The sequence below is a fragment of the Mustela erminea genome, chromosome 8 (genome assembly GCF_009829155.1).
Source record: "Mustela erminea isolate mMusErm1 chromosome 8, mMusErm1.Pri, whole genome shotgun sequence".
Classification (NCBI taxonomy): domain Eukaryota; kingdom Metazoa; phylum Chordata; class Mammalia; order Carnivora; family Mustelidae; genus Mustela; species Mustela erminea.
The window spans coordinates 3,172,498-3,189,077 of record NC_045621.1 but is presented as its reverse complement, the minus strand read 5'-3'; the positions used below and the strand labels follow the sequence as shown (position 1 = coordinate 3,189,077).

At 44.2% G+C, this 16,580-nt stretch overlaps 1 protein-coding gene across 9 annotated transcripts in view; it reads right to left on the bottom strand.

Annotated features, from left to right (window-relative positions):
* MFSD6 (major facilitator superfamily domain containing 6) overlaps positions 1-16,580 on the bottom strand; it is a 69,422-nt gene that overhangs the window by 1,372 nt on the left and 51,470 nt on the right. For 4 of the 9 annotated variants that reach the window (XM_032354182.1, XM_032354184.1, XM_032354181.1 and 1 more), the window contains 3 exons: positions 4,249-4,410; positions 3,281-3,379; positions 1,640-1,920 (listed from right to left, as the gene is read on the bottom strand). In XM_032354182.1, coding sequence (XP_032210073.1) covers positions 1,640-1,920; positions 3,281-3,379; positions 4,249-4,410 — 542 coding nt within the window. Of the gene's footprint in view, positions 1-1,639; positions 1,921-3,280; positions 3,380-4,248; positions 4,411-16,580 lie in introns of those variants that run through there. The other 5 variants (XM_032354183.1, XM_032354189.1, XM_032354186.1 and 2 more) reach the window with 5 other exon arrangements.

The window sequence follows — 16,580 nt, the reverse complement described above, 5'->3', positions numbered from 1 at the left end:
ATCAGCAAATATCTACTGAGCCTCCACCGTGGTGACAAGTCACTGAGCAAGCAGCATGGAATTGAAACTCGGGCCGTTTGCTGAGACCACAGAACTCAAGAGCTGGGACCACCTGCCAGATGCAAGTGAGGCATCCTCCGCCTCAGAGACAAGGCCAGCAGAAGGTGTCCCGAAATTCAGAATCCTGATGAAATATTTGGGATTCAAAGTGTACACTACACGTTACACAAGACGGAAATCTGTGTAAGGAAGGGGATCGGGAGCAGCCCTCGGGTCAGCAGCCGTAAGGGATGTGAGGCGGCACGTGCTCCAGCGCATGTCCCCCAGCACGTCTCTAAGATGCCCCCTCGCCACAGTCCGGGAACATGTGTTCTTAAAAACACATTTTCCTCTGAGTCATTATACATCACTTCAAATAGCTGACTGGCAAAGAAAATGTTTTATTTCTGTGATTTATTCTGTGATGGATTCTACAAGGTAAATCTTAATATGCCTTCTTACTTGTAAGAAAAACTAAGCCATCCCAGCCAGTTTCTCGTAACCCTAACATAACAGAACCAAATGTGATGATGGTATGGAGGCCCACCAGGCCCACCAGGCTTCCAGGCTTCCGTGAAAAGGAGGACGGGTGCCCGAGTGAAGACGACTCCGCCCTTCGCGCGGCAGATCTCGTCCTTTCTTCTGCTTGGCGTCCTCTAGACGCTCCTCCCGCCCCCAAGACTCTCCTCTCTGACTGAGCAGCATGTTCATGTGAGTTTATAATCTTGACAATGAGCAAGATCGTGCGTGGACCAGGGTGCGTTACGACATGGGTGAGCCATCAGATCTGGTTTACGTTATGGAAATATTACATGTTAGGTTCACAGAGTCATGATAAATTTAATTAAGGTAGTTCAAATTTTCTAAAAGGGAAATTATCCAATTACTCTTTATTTTTGTCTTTCCTCTGTGTCCTCTGAAGCTACTTTAGATATAGAGCTGACATGACTCATCAAGTAAAAGGATGTGATTAATGTAAACAGGGAAGGAGACTCATTACTTCAGCCGAACTATTCATAGAATTCACACTTGATCGTTTCCAAAGGCAGAATATAGATTCAGTTAACAGTCACCCACACCATTTGAGCAACATGATCTGACTTTTCTCAGGAGGGACCACATCTCTAGGGATGAGGGAAAAAAAATTTTTTCACATGAGGCCACGAGCCAAACAATACTTCCCCAAGCTGAGGATTCCTCAGCCTCCTACAGTGGCTCAGGGTACGAATTCATCAGATAGTTACTGAAGTCCTAGCATATATAATGTCCTCACTATAATTTCAGAATTAAAGAGTCACAAGTAATGGTATCCCATGGCAAGAACCATATATCGTCACTGGAACTGTCAACACTGAAATTTTAAAGAAATGTACAATTTCTTATATTTATTTTCTTTCTTTTAAGAAATATCTTCTCTGAGAAGCCTTCCTGAGCTCCATAAGGCAGAATTTTCCCTCTGCAAACCGTGTGTCCACGTCTGTAACGCCCTCGTCACAGACTACCACAACCACTTGTCTGCCTGCCTGTGTCGCCCCCCAGGCTCCGTAAGCCTTGCTGCGGGAGCACCACAGCTGAGTCCCCCTTGGGGGAGCACCTTTACCTGCAGAGGCTGTATCTCGGGGGCGCGGCTGTCTCTCATCAGCTGCACCATCTCTTTAATTTGGTAGAGTGCGTAGACGAAGGTCACCCAGGGAGAGGAGCTGACCCCCCAGGCCGGCTTGTTCACGTCCTCCTGTTCTTCCTGGTGTTTGGTCTTCTTGGGCGGAAGTCTGGACTCCACGCGCGGCAGGATGTCCTCTGCCTGCTGCTGTACCAAGTCGATGGTTGCTATGGGAACCGGACTGGAGGGAACGGGAATCCTTTCCGCCAGCATTGTCTTGTCTGGAGAGAAGATCATGTTTAAATCATTTTTCAGAGTTTTCTACATATTTAAACAAACATAAAAATAAAGAAGCAGACAATCCCAGAAGCCCATTCTAGAGTACTTGGCGCCATTAGTAACTAAATTGCTGTGTATCAAGGGCCTCTTGGAGCAAGTACTGAACAACAGATGTGATGTTTATCTTCCAGATCTCTTTACAGGTGTTGATAGACACAGTATTTGTTTATGGAATGTAGTGCTCATTACTCTTAGATATAATTTAATCTGTGGGCATGGGTTATCGTGAATGTGGTCTTAAGCCACTTATAGGACTGAGTTTTTAAAGATAAGCATCTAAACAGTAATAGCTATTTTTATTGGCCTTTTACTAAAGGCCTGGACTAACACTGTATAATCCCTTTAGGATTTTTTTTTTTTTTAAGTAAGAAAAATCAGCATTGGTCTTTCTTTCCGTATAACCTGTTAGCATTAAAATCTGCCTCTGGGGTTTTGTGTAACAAGCTAGTTTCTCCCTAAGCAGAAGCACTTGAGGTGCCTGAGGCAAATTCCTCTTAAACAATAGGACTCCAGGGGCACTGGGGTGTCTCAGTCAGCTAAGTGTCTGCTTTTGATTCAGGTCATGATCCCAGGGTTCTGGCATCAGTCTCCCTCTTCAGCAGGGCATCTGCTTCTTCCTCTTCTCCTACCTCTTCCCCCTGCTCATGCGCATGCTCTCTCTCTCTTTCTCTCTATCAAATAAATAAATAAGATCTTTAAAAAGGAAAGAAGAAGAATAGGACACCAAAGATGAGCCTTGTTCTGGGATCCAAGATCTAAGCAAGAGTATTTCCATCACTGGTTGGTTTTCTTCATTAAAAAAAAAAAAAAAGTTGATTCAACTTGTACATTATATTTGATATAACCTCCTTCATATGAGACAATTTTAATGAGGGCCATGCCTGGGCAAGGGAAAACTTCAAGTTTTAAGAGACTGTTTTTCAAATGAATGTAAAAGTTTAGCAATTAATACCACTCCCATCCCTAGGAGTAAAATTACTGTATTGGTCGAATGTATGTGATTTAAAGTTGATATTCCTTTAGAATGCCAAAGGAATTTAAAACCAGTTCTTCCCACAATACCTTGTACTACAAAACAAAACAAAAACAAGAAAATCCCAAGCTACTTAAAATGACCAGCATCCGTTTCAACATGGGAGATAGCTTCTCCCTCACAGTGGTACACATAAATTCACTGATGCACACCCCTGAGAAAATCTAGCCAGGCGGGTCTGTTAGCACCTCTGGGTTTCTGAGGGCTACATATAGAATTCTCCAGGGCTTCAGCCTTAGGACCCAGTAAGAGAGAATGGACAGGTTTACCTTCTTCCTCATCCGGCACTGCCAGCCACTGGATCAGGGCAAAAAGCAGGAGGATCACCAGGCAGGCCATGCCGATTCCTCGAAAGGTTGCGGCAGCCCCTGTGGAAACAGGCAGTGCACTCTCAGATAATTCCAGGAACTGCCCTCATCCCAAACTGTCCAGATGCCAAAGCCCAGGCCAGAGGCAGCAGCGCTTGGGACGAACCAGAGAAGATGACTAACCGTTGCCCTCATACATTGGAACGACAGGTCTGGTAGGTGCCAGGAGCCCCAGATGCTGCTACTGGATTGGTCATTCATCAGATTTTAAAACTACACTTACAAAGGATTGTCTCTGAGTGCCTCTTACCATAAAACTCTGCAGTGCTCTCTTCATAAAGACCATTCACCTGCTAAGCAGCCCTTTTCAGTGGCGGGAACAGCAACGCTCTAATACTGCTAGAAATTCCAGCACCCTGGGCCGCTTTCCCCAGTGGCTGAGCAGTGCAGATGCCTCGCGCAGGGTCCTCTCTTCTCCAACCCACCGCGGGGTGTCCGACAGGGAGATCGGACAGGACAGACTATGTTTTCAAGAGAGGCAGTGACCTACCAAAGGCAGCAAGTAGCTAGGTTTTTCTGCAATAACGATGAATCTTCTTTCCTCCAGCATCGTGATCAGCAGGTTTAGGGTACTGTGCTCCAACCCCAAAGCACAGGCGCTTCCTCATCGTTTGGCTCCTTTGAGGTATCCGTGTAGCACCCCATTAGTCTGTCATCGAAGTGGGCATGGGTACGGGCTGGCGCTGCCCATCTTAAGGACTTGAGCACCTGGTTTCACGGTGACGACTACCGTGAAAGTGAGTAAGATTGTACGAATCTGGGAGTTTGGCCTCTGGCAATCTTAGTAATAATCTGAGTATTTGCTGAGGTGCTGCTGAAGAATCGTAAGTTTTCAAAAAGAAAGAGAAAAGGGGAAAAGCCATTCTTACCAAAGTAATTGACTAAGACGCCTCCGATCATGGCACCACAGCCTCTGCCCAAGCCCAGGTGAAGGCCCTGTAGGATGCCCTGAGCAGAAGTCCTCAGCTCGGGGGGGACGGCCGCGCTGAGGTAAGAGATGCAGGCTGCCCAGATGGCCGCGTGCGTCACCCCTGCAGAGGGACAGGAGAGGGGGGGTCTGATGAGCACTCCGTAGGCCACTCTTTCCTGGAGTGCGGAATACTTCATTACACACACACACTTACTAAAGACGAAGACTTGATTGCTAGTGTAAAATAGGCATAACGTAAAATTTACCAGCTTAACCATTTTTTTTTTCAGCTTAACCATTTTTAAGTGCATAGTTCAGTAGCATTAGGTGCATTCAAAGTCGTATGCAACCATCCATCTCCATAATTTTTTTTTTTTAATCATCCCAAACTGAAACTCTGTACCCATTAAACAATAGCTCCATGTCAGCCCTGGAAGCCACCATCGCACTTTCCTTTTCTGAGTCTGACTACTCTGGGCACCTCCCATGAGTGCCTCCTTTCCCAGTGGAATTGGTACCTGTCCTCTGTGTCTGGCTGATTCACTTAGCAGAGTTTATCCAAGTTGTAACATGTTTCAGCATTTCCCTCCTTTTTATATTCTCTTGCACGGAGATTACACATTTTATCCATTCATCTGTTGCTGGACTTTTTAGCTGTTCCCTCCTTTTGGCTCTCGTGAATGCTGCCGCTGTGAATGTGGGGGCTCGAACCTGCTCTAGTCCGCTCGGTCAGTGGTTTGGGGCGTACTCCCGGCAGTGGAATTGCCAGGTCACAGGGTCATGCTGTGCTCAACACTTTGAGGAGCCGCCTGCTGTCCACAAGCCCTGCACTGTTTTACGTTCCCTGAGAAACAGGAATTAGTTCCAGTTTCTCCACTCCCCGCACTTGTCATTTTTCATGTTCTTTTTTTGTGACAGCATTCCTAATGGGCATGAAGTGGTCATCTCACTGTGGTTTAGATTTCCATTCCCTAATGGCTAGTGATGCTGAAAATCTTTTTATATGTTTACTGGCTATTTGTGTATCTAATTGGGAGAAATATCTGTTCGAGTCCTTTGCCCATTTTTGAACTGGGTTGTTTGGGGATTTTACTGTTGAGTTCTAGTTCTTTATATATTTTGGGTTTTAACCCCTCGCTGGACACCTATTATGACTTAAGATTATTTCCAATTTTTTCCGTTATAATTAGTACCATGATTAATATTTCTAGAGATACATCTTTTTATATGTGTGAGATTTGGCTATAATTCTACAAATAAAGTTACTGATTCAAAGCATATAGTGATTTTTATGCCTTTAATATATAGTTCCAATTTGTTTTCCAAAAGAGCGTAGAGACCATTTACAGTGCCTCAATACCCGTTTCCTTATATTGTCACCATTTGTTGGGAGGGAGGGAAGGATAAAGATAAGAGATGAAAGATAATTTTGGTATAATAAATGTACATTGTCTGAACTTGAATCTTTATTACAGCACGGCTTTAAATGCAATGAAAAGATACTGCCACAGTAGGTTTTAGAGCTAGAAGGGGTTAAAAAATCATCTGGTTCTGCCTAGATTAAGTCATGAGCTTGATCCCTGAAATATAATCTCATTTGGAGATAATAGCATCTTATTACCTCTGTTTTGAAAAACTAAACAGAAAGACTAATATTCATTTAAGATTTAATATGACATTAGTTTGCTTCTGACCGAACTGAAACAATGGACTGGATTTGCCTTCCTTCTGAAACAGTCAAAAATTGGACACAAGAGTTCCCGAGACCCTGGGTGTCAAAACAAGGACAATGATCTCTGACTGATGGGAAACAAACGAGCAACCCTAGCTTATTGCCTGGTTAGAGTTTAAAAGCTGTAAGGTGCAAGTGGGAGCAACTGGGTTGAGGAGAGGTAGCCCACAGTCTGGAGAGACCAGGACAGCGAGAGTCCCAGAGATGGCAGATGCCAGAGAGGGAGCTCTACAGAGGGAAATCACAGCTATCTGCATGTGCTCTCCCTCGAGCACTCAGCACAGTGCTGCGTGCTTTTTGCTGCTGCAAAAGCAAGGGTACAGACTGTCCACAGCCAGGGAAAGAACCACCCAGAAGCATCACAGAGAACAGCACTCCAAACCCATACAGGGCCAGGAAGAGTACGTGTTTCCACCCTAACTGGAAAAACTCAGGATTCCTGGGATTGGGAGAGTACTCAAAAGGTCCTTGTGTTAGTATTATGAAGGAATGGGAATTATCTGAACACTGCTCTGGTCCCACTTAAGTCATCTTCACAAGCAAAACCCAAAAGGATCATACTATTTCCAAGTAATTTATCTGTATCCCAGTACAAATCTCAAGTATATTTATAGAAATACAAATATATCCAGCACCCAACAAAGTAAAATTCACGATGTCTAGCATACAGTTAAATGACTCGAGATGATCTTAAGTGGATCCAATAATGAAATAAACACTTTTTACTGGATACCTAGGTTATATGCCCTATAGTTAAATCATAAAAATAATTTTTATGAGGTTTATATGTTTCAATAATCATTTCAACTAGGTTATTTTTTAACTAGAAAGATGGACTAGATGGTTACAGATAGTATGTGTATTTAATTTCCACAGAAGTCAAATAAAGTATTTGCTTTATCTGACTGTTTAAATAACCAAAGTACCTTAGGTACTGCCAGTTTTCTCAGAACTGAATGATTCCTAGGTAGGTTGTTTTTAAGACATTTATTTATTTTAGAGAGAGTGAGTGAGCAGGGAGAAAAGGAGAGGGAGAGAGAGAATCCCAAGCAGACTCCCCCTTGAGCATGGAGCCTGATGTGTGGTGTGATTCCAGAACCCTGAAATCATGACCTGAGTGGAAATCCAGAGTTGGAAGCTCAGCAAACTGAGCCACCCAGGCACCTCTAGAGTTTTAATTATAAATATTGACAAAGTAGTAACAATGGAAATATTTTTAAATATTTCCCTTTATATTAAAGATGCTGCTGATAATTTCACTTCTTTTCAGATACACATATTTCTTCATTAACAACACTAAGGAAAAAACTCAAATATTCTAAGAAATAAGATGAATGTATTCCAAATTGGATTTATGGGTAAAGTCCAACATGGATGTGGAAATCATTTCTTAAAGATGAATCATCAAATACCTGAAACCACATTAGATGATTATAAATTAACTTGAATAGTGAAGCCAAATCTATTGTTACATCTGTGTGTGACCGCTCCATTGCTGGATTTACAAGTAGACAAAGATGGCCCTACTTATCTATGTAACCAAAACAAGGACAAATACATTTTTGTTATAATTCCAGGTCAAATGCAATTCTAGCAGTAAATAGGGTTTCTTTCTTTCTTTTTCTTCAAAATTCTAAGGGTTTTCTAAAACATCCAGTCTTCTAAGATTAAGAAGGATCCATATTCCAGAAGGATGACTTAAGTCAAGATTCTTTTTATTTTTATTTTTATTTTTTTTTAAAGATTTTATTTATTTATCAGAGAGAGAGCGGGGGAGAGAGCGAGCACAGGCAGACAGAATGGCAGGCAGAGGCAGAGGGAGAAGCAGGCTCCCTGCCAAGCGAGGAGCCCGATGTGGGACTCGATCCCAGGATGCTGGGATCATGACCTGAGCCGAAGGCAGCTGCTTAACCAACTGAGCCACCCAGGCGTCCCTTAAGATTCTTTTTAAAGATTCTAAACTGTTCTTAGAATTTTGGGGCTAGTATTATATGGCAGTTGTAGAAGATTCTCTGTAGTCAGATTTCTAGAGTTTCCTTACTGCTTTCTGGGACTAATTAGATAACTGGGAACTACATTCCTTAAAGCAACTCAGAGCATTAGCTGAAGGAAAATGCAGTAAAGCATACAATAAAAAATTTTCTTTGGTACCAAGAGCAAAAGAATGAAAGTCGCTCTGTATGCTCCAATATTTTCCAGGGCACATGTAGAATTAAAAACCGGTTTCTCTGAGATACGTTATTTCAAAATATATAAATAAAAAATCCATACCATTTCCTAGAGAAGAAACTAACAAAACTGAAAAGTCTACAAGATGGGATTGGCTTGATAATACCACATTTATATATAAAACAATTGTGCAGGGCGCCTGGGTGGCTCAGTGGGTTGGGCCGCTGCCTTCGGCTCAGGTCGTGATCTCAGGGTCCTGGGATAGAGTCCCGCATCGGGCTCTCTGCTCAGCAGGGAGGAAGCCTGCTTCCTCCTCTCTCTCTCTCTCTCTCTGCCTGCCTCTCTGCCTACTTGTGATCTCTCTCTGTCAAATAAGTAAATAAAAAATCTTTAGGAAAAAAAAATAATAAAACAATAAAATAAAACAATTGTGCAGTTGTGGTTCTTATTCTTAAATATTTAAACTTCTAATAATCATATTAGTTACCTGAAAATCTTGCCAGTGTTTTTACTACAGTTCTGGTCTTCTAATTTTAAAATAATAAAAAAGCAATCTAGAAACTAAAAACTCTCCATCATTTTTCATATTTGTAAGGCAAGAAAGAAAGTCTTAGTAATTTTGCTGCCCAAAACAACTTTCCTGTAAGATTTAAGACAGCAAAAGATAAAAGCTGAGAAGAGAAAATGCTTCTGTCCACTTTATTTTTTATTAAGGAATGTGAAAAAGTAGTAGATGATTACTCTCTATCTGATGAAATAAACAGACATATTCAGTGGCATAGGGAAAAGTGTCTTCACACTAGAGCTACACCTTTTTAAACCTTTTAGTATGAAATAAGTAGCTTGGTGGCTCAGACAGCCTAAGATAAACAGAAGTTAGCCTCGACTGGTAACAGTAACAAAGGTACCTGAACGGCCTCTCCTTGAAATATGTGTTAACCCCTCATCGGCTCCTTCTCAGGAAACTATTAGTATTTGTGAATGGCAATTCAAACACCAACTCACATTAATAGGTGCTTACTGTGTATGTTTGAGTGCAATTCAACCTCATATGTTACCTGACAACTGACTCTCAAAGACCAACCACATTAGTCACAGAAACAGCCTCTCAGTCTTTCCTTACCGTTACTGGGGCCCCTCAGGATCACCTACAAGGCCCAAGAGAAACACAGAGATAGCTTCACAGCACCTACAACCAAGACCTGAGCTGCCTGGGAATATACTACATATGAAGAACCAAGAACCAGGAGAAATGACGAATATTAAATTTTTTCATTAATGATATTATAGGAGTTTGCTGGGAATTGGGCTGTTTTATATGCGTTATCTCATTTATTCCTCCCAGTAATAAATATTTTTTTTTCTAATTTTTCCAAAAAAGGAAACTAGGCACAGAGAGATTCAAGTGCCTTGTCCAAAGTCACACAGACAACAGGGCAAGAGAACAGGATTTGAACCGTATTGAAAGTTATTATAACGTAACTATAGGAATCAACTTTACAAGGTTTTTTGATAATATCAAGCATGTCCAATAATCTGTCAATTTAAAAAAATGTATATTCAGGGCGCATGGGTGGCTCAGTCAGTTAAGCCTCCAATTCTTGATTTTGGCTCAGGTCACGAGCTCAGGGTCATGAGATCAGGCTGCACACTGGGCTCTGCAATGAGTGTGGAGCCTGCTTGGGATTTCTTCTCTCCTCCCTCTGCCTCTCCCGTTCCTGCTTTCTCTACAAAAAAAGAAGAAGAAAAAGTGTATTCTTACTACCTACTTCTCCTTTAAAAAGAGCTCACATCATATGTTTTTTATATGCCCCAAACAACTCTTCACCTTATAATCTTCAACACTGGTGTCTTCCTGTAACACAAATTTCAAGACTGTTCAGTCTGGGCCCAGAAGAATGTTCTGTTGCAATAAATGTATGCAGGGATGGGCAAGAGAAAAATCCTTTCTTCCCAAATAGGCAGCTGCTCTTTTTTTTTTTTTTAATTTCTTTTCAGTGTAACAGTATTCATTGTTTTTGCACCACACCCAGTGCTCCATGCAATATGTGACCTTCCTAATACCCACAACCTGGTTCCCCCAACCTCCCACTCCCCGCCCCTTCAAAACCCTCAGGTTTTTCAGCATCCATAGCCTCTCATGGTTCACCTCCCCTTCCAATTTCCCTCAACTCCCTTCTCCTCTCCATCTCCCCTTGTCCTCCATGCTATTTGTTATGCTCCACAAATAAGTGAAACCATATGATAATTGACTCTCTCTGCTTGACTTATTTCACTCAGCATAATCTCTTCCAGTCCCGTCCATGTTGCTACAAAAGTTGGGTATTCATCCTTTCTGATGGAGGCATAATACTCCATAGTGTATATGGACCACATCTTCCTTATCCATTCGTCCGTTGAAGGGCATCTTGGTTCTTTCCAGTTTGGCGACCGTGGCCATTGCTGCTATAAACATTGGGGTACAGATGGCCCTTCTTTTCACTACATCTGTATCTTTGGGGTAAATACCCAGGAGTGCAATTGCAGGGTCATAGGGAAGCTCTATTTTTAATTTCTTGAGGAATCTCCACACTGTTCCCCAAAGTGGCTACACCAACTTGCATTCCCACCAACAGTGTAAGAGGGTTCCCTATTCTCCACATCCCCTCCAACACATGTTGTTTCCTGTCTTGCTAATTTTGGCCATTCTAGCTGGTGTAAGGTGATATCTCAATGTGGTTTTAATTTGAATCTCCCCGATGGCTAGTGATGATGAACATTTTTTCATATGTCTGATAGCCATTTGTATGTCTTCACTGGAGAAGTGTCTGTTCATATCTTCTGATGGGCAGCTGCTCTTTGTAATGTAAAATGCTGCTTGGCTTGAGGAAATCACATCAGAACGGCTGGGAGGGGTAAGAACTGACAAGGTATTGGAGAACTAGGATGTTCTGTTTTGTTTTTCTTGCTCTGCCCCTGACTTATGCTCATGACAAAACAGCAGTATCCCCACAGTGCCCGCACACTGAATCTGTTGTGACAAACCTTACACACTGGCGGACCGAAGCATACATTTCAGTTACTTCAGGGTGCCTCTCGAATGCTAGGATTTAAAAAAGCTCTGAAAATCAACCTAGTGAAAAGAGACTGTTCTTTCTTAAAAAAAAAAAAAAAAAAAAAAAAAAAGCTCCATTGGGCTCACATTAAGAGAGTCTATACTGATTAGGGTAATGACAGCTGTTGTAACAGACAAACCTTGGAATCTTAGTGGTTTCATACATTCGATATTGTTTGTTTTCTGTTTTTCTGCTCAAATGAAGTTCAATGGGCAGGGGTCAAGAGCAGTAGTGGCTGTGCTCCATAGGGTCACTCGGGGACCAGGCGTTGGAGACACCGCGCCCTTTAACACCCGGTCACCCTGGGTACCCGTATGCAGCTGGCAGAGTGGGGAGGAGAGGACGGCACAAGGAAGATTTTACGGTCTGGGGTTAGGAGTGACACCCATCATTTCTGCTCACCTCCCGCTAAGAAGAATTAGCCAAATGGTCATACATAACTGCAAGGGAGGCTGGGAAGCAGAGTCTGTGTGTCCGTGAAGAACAAGAAACATCAGGTAAGCACCAAGTGTTTCTGCCAAAGTCTGGGCCACCAACAGCAACGGACCTTCCGCAAACAGTGGAGAATACGCCACAGAACCGTGGACCCCACAGCCACTGGCACGGAGCACCTGCGGGAACGCAACTTTATGGGGCGTACGACAATCAGTGAGAAAATCCGAAGCTCCCTTATCCCCCAATGTAGAGCCCCTCAAGAATCAACTTCGTGAGTTCACTCAGCAGGACTCACTGCGCAGCCAGACCATGTGCCAGACCCCTGCTCTGCTTTGAGGACGAGGAAATGCACATCTTCTTAAACCACCTCAGAGTTTATGGTCTGGTGGGTGAAAAGGGCTGGGATTTCTCTGAGAGAGAGACCAAGCTCCTTGAGAACAAACATTCACAGGGCCTTGACACACACGGGCAGCCGAGCAGAACAATGTTGAAAGTAAGCAGGCAGTGGTCCGCGGTGTGAGGAAGAGAGCATTTGGAGAGAAAAGGTGCCCTGGAAAAGGCTGGAGAAGAGTTCCAGATCCCACGTATGAGGTAAAATGAACAGATGAAACGAAGCTTCTATAAATTCCTTTCACTTTACAATTTAATAAAGTGAGTTGCTTTTTTTTTTTAAGGTGTGTAAGTGATACAATGTTTTACAGGCCCTTGTGAATTTTACATGCTGGCACCATACCCTCAGCATGCCTTAGAAGAAGTTTTAGGAGACTGCCGCCCAAAGTGTGTTTAGTATCAAGACTGGCCAGCGATGTATGCTCCAGGCTCAGTATCTCCCTGTATCAAGCCTCATGCGAGAACTGCTGTCATATCAAAGACAGTAAAACTTTCACTTCCCAAAGATAACTCTGAGAACAGTGTGCATGACTAGTCATTTACGGCCAGGTTTTAATGCATAACTGCAATTTAATCTCGTAGAGTAGAATCTTAATTTTAAATTATATTGCCCTTGGTCCTGATTTTGATTTATAATTTTTATTTTACTTTCATTGTTATAATATCTGACATTTATTGAAGGCTAACTATGTGCCAGCTAATATGCTGAACACTTTGCATGGATTAGGCTATTTAATACTGTTATCAGCCTGTTCTATAGTGTAACAATCTGAGGCTTAGAGAGGCTAAGTATCTTGCCCCCAAACACTTAGATTATTGATAAGGGAGCTGGAATGCAAGACAGTCTAATTCAGGCCTAAGAACTTAATAGTTTGTAGATTAGTGCATATTTTGGTAAGTTATTATATAATTTATAGAATGAGGTGGGAACATAAATGATTAAAAACACACGTTTTCTAAATGGGCAGTGTTTTAAGAACTGATGTTTTGTAAATGTGCAGTAGAGAAAGGATGATATCCTAGAGAAAAAGTTTATTATATTGAAGGTTTAGCTTTTAAATCTAGTTTTCAAATTTTCTTCACATATTTATAAATTTTTGAGATAGAACTTTCTGTATTACTCGAGAGCTCTAAAAATTAGAAAACACAATTACAGGGCATTTTGCAGGAGACTATGAAATCAGGTAGCAGGTCTTCCTCTGTGCGTGTTTCTTTGGCGATTTCAAACAACATAAGCATGTTCGTGTTTGTTGCATTTAAGAGTTAAAACTGAGGAAGTAAAACGAGTGTTTGTAAGATAACCGGGTAGCCGTTAAGTGCTGCAGCCCCTGAATCACGACAGCTGAGGAAAGGACAGCGACGTGTGGCGTGCGATCCCAGAACAGGGCTCTTGGGGCAGACATCTAAAGCGGATTTTAAACGAACAAACTAATGCCAGTTGCGAAGAAACGGCTCTGCGGGAGGTTATGTAACTGCAAACAAGCCAAGGCCGAGCGAAGAGTAAGGCCGCTCTATGGTCATTTCATGACGGGTCTGAGGCGGGCGGGACTCGGACGGCACCAGGGACTTTCACACGACGGAAATGCGGACGGAGGGCGCCGTCCCCCCGCAGGCAGCTTGTGTTTCAAGGGTTAAGCCCGACGGAAACTCCCCGCTCCGGTGTTCACAGACCCACTCAGCCCGGGACGCCACTGCCAGGTGAGCGCCGCACAGTGACCCTCCCGTGCCTGTCTCTACGGCCTTCCAGAACCCCCGGGAAGGAAAACACGGTCCTCACTTGCTGAAGAGGATAAATAAAAAGGGAATTTTCGTAAATACCCGCTCAAGCTCTCCTACGGGTGACAGTAAAAAACCATCTTCCGCGAGAATCTTCCCGCGGCTCCGTCCGCTGGAGCGTCCTGCAGGGACGGACCGACACAGAGTCGTCTTCACCGTCCCGGGCTCGGACGAGCCAGTCAGGCACCTGGAAACGGTCTCCGTCGTCACAGCCGCCCGGCCGGGCCCGCGTTTCCTACACGCATTTCAGCAGCAAGATCGGTTTTGACCACGTTCCTCTCCAAGTCCGCAAGGACTCACAGCCGCGACCGGCCCGGGAAGGGACCCGGGTCCGACGTGTCGTCCACACAGTGAGGCGGACACGCCCCACCGCAGCCGCGTGCGCGGAAGCGCTGCTCGCACGACGGCAACAGAGAACCCGCCTGCGGGTCCTCGCGAGCGAGCTCGGCAGACACGGCGCAGGCGCAGGCGCAGGCGCAGCCCCTCCCCGCCACCGGCCGCGCTTCCGGACCGAGACGCACTGCGGCTTTCCCAAGGAACTGCGTGAGGCGGGTCTTCGGCGTCGCTCTCCGCGCTGCCCGCGGCCTGCAGAGCCGCTCGTTCGCCGCAGGCGCCGGCCGGGCCGCGCGAAGGATGAGCTCCGGCGACACCGGCCGCGACGGGTGACAGAGACCCCATGTGGGAAGGAAGCGTCCTCGGGATTCCCAGGAGCGTCCGGTAGCCTCACCTCGACCCGCATGGTTGCCTGCAGAGCCTCCTTACTAGGGGCCTAGAGAGGAGGACGTTGACTTCATCCCCACCTCATTTGCTCATTATTAGCAACGTGACCCAAGGAGACGGATGCTGAGACGACGCTCAGGCGCTCCAAGGAAGGAAGGAAGGAGAACACGGAGTCCTTCCTCCCAGAAGAGTAAGAGATGGGCAGGGAAGCGGGGGGTAAAGTGCATCCTTGTCTCCTCCCCTGCAGGAGCCCACTAGGTGACACTAGTTCTCCTGGTGTTTGGGGGAAGAGGGGGTGACAGGATGAAGAGACAGACCTCACCTCGCCTCTATTTTTTTAAGAAGACCGTCTGCTGCGGCACTGGTTGGGAATCGAAGAGTGGAAGTGCTGACTGTTCCGAGTCAAGATCGTCAATGAAAAGAGCCAAAGTCCCCCTCCCAGCCACCGCCCCACGGAGACTCAGCTAATAATTCCAGTCCAGGAATTAAGGAGCAGCTGTATCATGACAATGGGACTGTCCTATAATTAACCCAGTGTTCTGTCATCATGGTCCCTTGCCTTTACCCTATCCTAAGTAGAACTGCCTCAAACACAAAGACTTTAAAGTCATGTGGGCAGTATCTGTAAAGGTAGAAGAATCTAGATTGGCAAAACAACCCTATTCGGTCATAGGTGTATCTCTGGAATGAGGATTTATTCCACTATTTTCGGGGGGGGGGGGTATGGGTCTAACAAAGGCAAAGGGTTTTGTTTTCGTTGTATAGCCCAAACATACTAAGCCCTCACTTCTGCCAGGGAATGAGACTGTCTCCTCCAGTCTCAGACACAACGAGCTCTCAGAAGTGGCTACAGAGCCCTTTGGGAGACAAGGAGACTCTATGTATTTCCAGATACTCCTTTTTACTTGCTTCAGATCAGTAACTAGATCTCTGCTGGCACAGGGGAAATAAAACGAAGCAGAGAGGTACAAATCACAGCCTGCCACAGGAGGCAGGATGCCCGTCTGTATTTCAAACCCGGCGAGCTCCCCAAAAGCCAGGCTAACGCCCCTGAGGCACCCAGAAATACTGAAGTGGATGCCATGACATATACTTTGTCTCCCCAAAGTGGCCACTCTGCTTTCCGCTTCTTAGCTCTGGCGCATGGCTCTGTGGCTGTCTCTCGACGCCACAGTGGATTCCTATGCTGCCTTCAAAATCCAGCTCATGTGACTTCCCAGGGGGAATCTTTCAATAATACCTTCATCATTCCATGCCTTCTGGTCCCAAAGAGCGTCTTCTCTGGGAGCGGGCACATTTCTCTGGCTCCTTCTAACACACTGCTGTAATTCTGTGTTCACACATCCAGCTTCCACACAGATGGTGGGGCCTTGGGGCCCAAGTTAATATATTATTCCTTATTATATTTTATTACATTTATGACATTCCCAGCATGCTACCTGATTCTTATAGCTATTTAATTGATCTTTGATAAACTAACAGGGAAAAAGTGTTTTTATTCGTAATAGCAACTTTTTCTCTTATAAAATTCCTTTGTTGTTCCTTTAAGCATTTCATTTAAAAAGCTTCTCTTTTGCTCTCTTTTCTTGAGTCATTTATGTCCTTTTCCATCTAACTTATATTAAATCAAAAGGAGAAAAAACATATATGCACATACTATCACCATATCTTTTCTGTGGGCACCAGTTAGTGAGTTTGTTTTTTAATCTAGAATCTGCACATTGTGGGACACCAAAAAGTAAAGTGGTTAAGTAAGGGGGGGTCCTGCCTTGTAAAACCAGAGCTGCGAAATCCTGAGAACTGCGTTGCATTGACCTTGTTGCTGCACAATTCTTTCCTACGGTCCACAGTTAGTGCTTTTTTCTTCTTAAGCGACACAGTGCTGAGACGTGCTCTACTATTCCAGAGTGCAAGACTATTCCAGAGTTCTAATCATTATAAACAATAATTTATTATAAGACAAATTTCCATTTT